This window comes from Tursiops truncatus, chromosome 17, assembly GCF_011762595.2.
Source record: "Tursiops truncatus isolate mTurTru1 chromosome 17, mTurTru1.mat.Y, whole genome shotgun sequence".
NCBI lineage: Eukaryota > Metazoa > Chordata > Mammalia > Artiodactyla > Delphinidae > Tursiops > Tursiops truncatus.
The window spans coordinates 3,539,842-3,547,478 of record NC_047050.1 but is presented as its reverse complement, the minus strand read 5'-3'; the positions used below and the strand labels follow the sequence as shown (position 1 = coordinate 3,547,478).

At 57.7% G+C, this 7,637-nt stretch overlaps 1 protein-coding gene across 1 annotated transcript; it reads right to left on the bottom strand.

Annotated features, from left to right (window-relative positions):
* On the bottom strand, window positions 1-2,504 carry SOX17 (SRY-box transcription factor 17). Its single transcript, XM_019925438.3, has 2 exons — window positions 1,897-2,504; window positions 1-1,310 (listed from the first exon to the last, which is right to left on the bottom strand). The coding sequence occupies exons 1-2, from the start codon at window positions 2,201-2,203 to the stop codon at window positions 379-381; spliced, it is 1,239 nt and encodes a 412-aa protein (XP_019780997.1). The 5' UTR covers window positions 2,204-2,504; the 3' UTR covers window positions 1-378.
* Between the last annotated feature and the right edge of the window lie 5,133 nt (window positions 2,505-7,637).

The following is a 7,637-nucleotide window of genomic DNA, read 5'->3' as shown; positions in this document are numbered from 1 at the left end:
TTCCAGATTTTATTTATTTATTTATTTTTGAGATCGAAAAAACACACCCGGGATAAAATTTCTTAGATCAATAAAGCTTCGGGAAACGGAGCGAGTTGTTCCGGGACCCACTGAAAACTGGTGAACTTGAACTTGGAAGTGGTATTTTGACAACGCAACTGTGGGAAACAAGTGTCTGAACCAATCTTCAAACACCACCTCACATTTTTCTCCCCCCAAGTGTTCGAGTGGCAGACAAAATAAATTACCATAAATTATACGCCAAGGCAACTTCAAAACAACATGACACGACATGAGGCTGAGGATTTCCTTAGCTCCTCCAGGAAGTGTGTAACACTGTTTGTGCTTCTGGCCTGCAGGCTGGGTCGGAAGGGACCGTCAGACGTCGGGGTAGTTGCAGTAATACACCGCGGAGCTGGCGTCGGACACCACCGAGGAGATGGCCCCGTGGCTGTCCGCCAGATTTACGCCGGAGTCGTGTCCCTGGTAGGGGAGCCCCATCTCGGGCTTGCACACAAAGTGCAGGTACTGTTCGAATTCCGTGCGGTCCACCTCCCCGAGGAGCTCGGCCGGCTGGCCTGGGTCCGCGCCGTCCCGGCAGGGCAGCGCCTCGGGCGGCGGCGACGGCTGCCCCGGGCCCGGCGGGGGCGGCTGCGGTGGCATCTGGAAGCCGCGCCCGCCGCCCGCCGCCGCCGCCGCCGCCGCCGGCGAGCCCATCGCGCCGTAGTACATGTGCAGGGCGCTGGGGGGCGCCAGGAGGCCCGGCATCGCGGGGCCCGCGGGCTCCGGGCCGAGCCGGGCGTGCAGGGGCCCGGCGGCGGGCGGCTCCGGGGGCCCCGCGTAGTCCGCGGCCTGCGCGTAGCTGTAGGGCCCGGCGGCCGGACAGTCCCCAGGCAGCGGCGCGGCGAAGAAGGCGGGGTCGGGCTCAACGCCGTCCAGCGGGGACGTGTCTGGCGTGGGCAACGGGTAGCCGTCGAGCGGGGGCGCGCCCAGAGCCTGGCAGTCGCGGTAGTGGCCGCCCATGTGCGGGGGCAGCAGCGGCGGGCCCGCGGGGAAGCCCTGCTCGGGGAAGGGCAGGCCCAGGCCGTCCATGGCCACGCGGCCGCCCTCGGGGCCCAGCGCGGCCGCCGGCGGCTCGGCGAGGCCGTGCAGGAAGCCGCCCTCCACCCGCTTCAGCCGCTTCACCTGCTTGCGCCGCCGCGGCCGGTACTTGTAGTTCGGGTGGTCCTGCATGTGCTGCACGCGCAGCCGCTCGGCCTCCTCCACGAAGGGCCGCTTCTCCGCCAGCGTCAGCGCCTTCCAAGACTTGCCTGCGGGAGCGCGGGAGGTGGAGAGGCGCGCGGGCTTAGGGTCGGAGCCCCGCTCCCGGGCCCCAGCTGGTCCCACCGCCCTCGCCTCCGACCTCGGATTGTGCAGCCCGGGCAAGGAGGGGAAGGGGTCCAGGTGAAGGTGAACGCTGGGCCTGCGGAGGCCTAGCACTCGAGGAAGACGCGAGGCCTCGGGTGCCTTCCTGTCGCCTCCTGGAAGCGGCTTCCCGCTCAACCGCTCGCGGTCGTCCGAGGAACCGAGAGCGTCCCCACCCGGGCGAGGAGTCGGGGGGACGGGCGCGACCAAGCCAGCTCCGCGCCAGGGTACCCTCGCCGCCACTCCGACGCGCGGGGAAGCCGCCTCCCGGGGCCGCTGGACCCGCGCCCCGGCCACCCGGGGAAGCCGGGCGCCGAGGCCCAAGGCCGTTCGGAGACTCGGAGAGCGGGAAGCGGGAAGGGACCGAGGGCCCCAGGGAAGGACGTGGCGGCCGCGCACCCCCAGCCTCCTCCGGCGCGAGGCCCACACCCCGTGAGACTCAAGGAAGCGGCTCCACGATTCGCACTCTCTGGGTCCCGGGCTCGGACTCACCCAGCATCTTGCTCAGCTCGGCGTTGTGCAGGTCCGGGTTCTGCTGCGCCAGGCGCTTGCGTTCGTCCTTCGCCCACACCATGAAGGCGTTCATCGGCCGCCGGATGCGAGACTCGCCCTTGGCTCGGCCCGCCGTCCCGGCCGGCGCCCCGCTGCTCGCCGCCGCCTCGCCCTTCATCTTCATGTCCCCGAGGGGACTCAGCGACTCGGCCCAGGGGCAGGGGCCCAGCCCGGCCATCACGGCGGGCAGCGCGCTCCGGGGCTGGCTCTGCTCGTCACTGGCGTACCCCGCATCCGGGCTGCTCATGGCGCTCCAGCCCTGCCCCGCGCCCCGCGCCCCTCCGCCGGACACGCCGCCTCCCCCGACCGGGGGGAGGGAGGGGGTGGGGAGAGAGAGAGGGAGATGCCCCGCGGGCCGCTCGCGCCCCCCGGCCCGACCCCGCCGCCGGCGTCCCTGGCAGATCGCAGCCCCGGCGCAGCTACCGTCCCCGCCGGCCCAGTGACACTGCGGGCGCCCCTAGGCCGCGGGGCCTTTTCTGCACAGACGTGGCCAATAGAGCGACGGGGGCGGGCCGGGCCGGCGTCGCTAGGCCCACGCCCAGCTCGCCGCCCAAGTCCCAAGTCCCAGCTCAACCCCATGCCCGCCCTTTCCCCTCCCCCGCCCGACCCCGCGCCCAGGGCTACACCTGCCCCCGGGAAAACTGGCTGGAGCCGGGCTTAGGCGCCACGTCCTCTCCGACCCGGGAAGAGGGACTTCGGAAAAACTTTCCCGGGTGCTGATCGCACTGCTGCACAGAAGCACTTGGTCCCGGCAGTTCGGATCAACACACGAAGCATCCACTAAACCAGGAGCTGAGGGTGTTTCAGCGGTGGGTGACCTAGCCTTCTTCTGAGAGACCTACGGACGCCTTCAAATTGCAACATACTTTCTCTTCCAAGGACTCAACGTGCTTGTTGTACTATACTCAAAATGCTATGTCCGAGGTAAATTCTACTTTCTAAAACAAGATTACAAACGTCATTCCGAAGAAATGAAAACGTTTACCCAAAAAAGACGAACCAACCCTTGACAATTTGTACGTGAAATGTACAGTAAATAAAGTTTTCTCATATGTGTTCAGTAAAAGAGGCAAGGCTTAGTTTTGATTTCTAAAATGTGGTAAAGACAGCAGTGATATTTATCTAAATGCCTGCCGATTCGAGGAAAGAAAGCAACTCCTGAGGAGCGAAATAACTGTAGCTTGGAGGGTCAGCTTGAGGTGGTGACCCTCACAGATGACTGGGGGATTCCTCTATGTTTCTCTAGACTGCAATGAAAATCTGAATGACCGTTAAACTTCTGTATCAATCTGAGAAACCTTCTGAGTGGGATTTGTAAACAAGCCCTTATTGCTCTTATATACAGCACACCATCCCTCCAAACGTCAGCAAACTAGTTTATCCTTATAACCCTATGAGGTAGAGGCTATTATATCTTACAGGAGAGGAAACTGGGGCACGGAGAGGTTAAGGACCTTGTCCGAGATCACAGCAAGTGGAATTCATCTCCAGTAGTCTGCCCTCAGACTTGGAGCTCTTAACCTTTAAGCAAAGCTGCTGTATTCGTGTACTTGTTTGTGTATTGCGTTGTTTTCTACAGCAACGAACACGGCCATTCCTGCATAATTAGATAACTTTGCAAAGAAACCAATATATCAATCTCTACAACAGACTTTGTTTACTGTGAAGGGGTGATGAAAAACTAGGGCTTACAGCCGGGATCTGGGAGGTAAGTGCTGCAGCTTCTAGTGTGATATTACAGGGACAAGTAATCTATCAAGTCCGCTTGTTAGTTGCATTCATAAAAACAAAGAAACAGAAACTTTGAAAACACTTGGCCTTCGGTTTCTCTGACTTTGCTATTTCTCCAAAGAACTTCTGCACACTTGTTTTAAGCCAGCTTGAACTCCGTGAGGATCTGTGATGTTGGCTGCCCTCCCTCACCTTCAGCGGCCAGAAAGTGGTTCTAGTTCCTGGGTCGCTGAGGTTCAGACAAGAATTAAAAAAGTAATCTGCTTAAGGAAATAATAGAGAGGTGTTATTTTTAATTGGTGGTTTTGAAGCAGTTGATAATCTTAAACACATTTAACTGATTATGTACTTTTCCTTTAAGAGTTTATTTTTCTGAAAAAGAAAAATATGGGCTTGAAAATTAAGCAAGACTGCATTACAGCTGGTTATCTGATAAGGAAACTATAGAAGTAGAGAGAACAAGTTTATCACGCAGCTCCTGGCTCCTTGTTTTCTTGGTGATCTTCTCTAACTTTGCTGCAAAGTAATATCTTCTCAGAGATCTCAAAGCAGGACTTTCTATCAGCGCGAAAGTTTCTATGAACAAATGGGAGTTTTCTCAGAATAGAGATTGAAAACCAAACAAAAATAATCCCGGTTCGAGAATACATTTTATCTGTCTAGATGAATCTATATGACTAATTCCATAAAAACATAACATAGGGTACAGGAAATACAATCCACGTGTGAGTCCAAAAAATGTATATGCACGGATTTACCCTTGTACACTTTCTTCATCCTCGTGTACCTCCTCGGAACCTCACTGCAGAGAGAGCTGCCACAAGGGTCGAGAAAGTGATGGGGGAAAAAACGGGGGGGGGCAGTTTTCCCCATTATTATTTGCACTTGTTCTGGAGACCAACAACTGACTTTTCTTGGGTGAGATACTGAGAATTCAAGTGAGAGCACAGGATCCATAGGATGGAGCTGGAGCTAGAGTCTAGCGCCCCTCCCCCTACTGCTTATAACACCCTCCCTGGAGGTTATGAAGTAGCAATTTACTTCTATTTATAGGAAGGAATTGTGGTGCCTTTCCAAGACTAGGCCCTTCTATACTATACCGTTACTTGTATCTAATCTCTTCTGATCCTTCACTTGTCATAGATTTGGGGGGAGCGTGTTGGGGCTGGTGGCGCCGCAGACCGGTCTGCGCAGTGTGTGGACTCTTCTATTTCGGTCCCTTTACTAAACGCGGTGTTGGAAGTCGAGCTCGGGACGTTATCAGAGCCAGCCACAAATGCCACATGAAAAGCAGCAAACATCCGGAGTGGCTTCCTGCGAGCCTTGCTTTTCTCATCACGAGAGATTTACGCGGGGGGAGGGGGGCAAACAAGTGCGCGAGGAAGAGCCGTGTACACGCGGCCGGCCAGGCGCGCCCGCAGTGCACGGACCGAGATCTCTGGGCTCCTGGCTACCAATGGCACGCCTGGTCCCCAGGCCAGACCCGAGGCCCAAGGGCTGGGCGAGGACGCGACTAGCGCGGCACGAGGCCGTGCCCGTTGCCCCTCGGGGCCCGTGGCCGGCGGGCGCAGAAATGAACCCGGGTAGGTGGCGAGCCGCGGCTCGGACCCCTGAGTGACCAGGCACAGGCCGGGGGTTTCCGGCAGGCTTTTGTGTTTCGATGCTCGGGAAGCGGGAGCCGGACGAAGGACACTCCGGCGGCCGGGGAAGGCCGTGGGCACCGGGGCAGATCCGGGTCGCCTCCGGAGAGCTAGTGCGCGGGAGCGGGGAGGGAGTGCGCGCCGCCGACGCCGGGAACGGACAGACAATGGTATCCCCGGAATAGAGAACAATAATAAGGCCTTTGCGTTTGTAAGTCGCGCGCCCGCGGCGGCCTCCGGGAGCCGAGCGGAAGGCGGCGCGCGGCACGCAGCGCGCCCGGGGCTCCGCACCGCCCAGGTAGGGTCGCGGGCCGGCTCTGCGTACCTCGCGCGTTTCCTTCCCGTCCCCGCGCCGGTCCCCCGCGGGTCCAGGATGCGAGGTCCAAAGTCGCGGGCGGCATGGGAGAGGTGGGGAGGAAGGAGGGCCTGAGAGATCGCGGTCGCCGGCTCCGGCCCGGGAGTCCCCCGAGGGTCGGAGCCCCGCGGACCCCGCATCTGGCGTCCGACGCTGCCCCTCGGGGCACCCGCCTCTCCCGCGGGGCCGAGAGTGTCTTTGGGGACGCGCTCTCGGCACGAGGAAGGGAGGCGTGCGTTCTGCTCCCACGCCCTCTCCCACGCCCTCCGCCTGCATCCCGCCCCGGCCTCTCGCCCTGGTCCGCGGACCCCCTCGAGGCCGCCCCGAACCCCGCCCTGGCAGCCAGCGACTCCTCGACCGTAACCCTGTTCCCGCTCGGCCCCGCCTGGGGTTTGCACAGGCGAAGCAGGAAATGCGCTGTTCCCGGTCCACTTTCCTGCTCAGAAACTAGTCCGCGGGGGTGTTTCTTATATTCTGCACCCGCCTCCCGCCCCAGCTCGGGTCCCGGGGTTGGAGTGCTGGCTCCTTCCCTTTATTCCCCGACGTAGGGAACCTCAGACTTCTGAGGTGAGTGGGCGTTGGGGGTTAAGGAAAGGCAGCCCAGCTCGTCGCCAGGACAGATTACAGCCACACACTGGCTTGCTCGTCCCCTCCATCTCGGCCTCTCAACTCTAAAGGGAATTTCAATAGCGGCTTCTGTGCACCCACTTCTTCCGACCTTCCCACCTTCCTCGCACCCAGAAGAGGCCAGGGCTCTCCTTGTAGAGTTGTGTCGTCAACTAAGCAGACAGTCTTATCAGCAACATGTCCATTGTGAGCCGAACACTTGCAGTCCCCCCCAGAGGGGAGCAGACACGGCCCCTGCGTCGGAGGAATGCACAGCGCGGTACCATTAGCCTTCCTCTCTGATTGATTCACGTCCAGCCGGGGGTTCTAGGCCCTCTGTACCGCAATCATTTGTTCCTGGCAAGTAGAGGTGATCCTGACATCAGTAGGCCAAGCGCTCTGAGATATTTTTTTCTAGTAGAAGTACTGTAATAGGTGGCCTTTCTACCCTGGAAACTCCGGCTTGCCAAGTTTCTCTTGTCAGCAGGGCTGGATTTTGCCAGGTGGTTGGTTAGGGCAAGGTGTGCATTCTGTGATCATGGAAATGATCAAAGTGAATAGGTCATAGGACAGGCCACTCCTGACACACTCATTATCCACCTTTCTGTGCAACTTGAACCACAAGCATATCAGATTTTGAAATGGTACCCTAGTTGGCTTCCAAGGTTTCTAAACAGGAGAGAACATACTAGAAATCCTTGCTGGATTCCTCTGCAGTCAGTGTTTGCTTGTCCTCTGTTACCTGAATTTTCTTCTATGCCCATTTCTTAACCTTGCCAACAACTTTGTCAACACCCTTGAACAGCCTCTTTATTTTATTTATTTATTTTATTGAAATATAGTTGATTTACATGTTGTGTTAGTTTCTGCTGTACAGCAAACTGAATCAGTTATACACATACATATATCCACTCTTTTTTAGATTCTTTTCCCATATAGGTTATTACAGAGTACTGAGTAGAGTTCCCTGTGCTATACAGTAGGTCCTTGTTGATTATCTCTTCTACATACAGTAGTGTGTATATGTCAATCCCAGTCTCCTGATTTATCTTTCCCCGCCCTTAACAGCCTCTTTATATCCTCGAGCACACACAGTCCATTGGCATGTAATAAATGCTCAGGGGTACTATAACGGTTGTCTTTGATCCGGTCATGGGGTCATCTTCTTTGGTTGGCAAGGCGCTAAGAATTATCTCCATAAACCTCAGTAAAGACTGTTCTCATCTAAGACACATCTGTGTAGACATGCGGTCATCAGACTTCAGACCTACCCTATTCTCTCTCATCCTCTCCTTCCCCAGAGGGTCAGTGTCCAGGCACTAAGCACCTGAAATGTCTCCTCTTCTGAG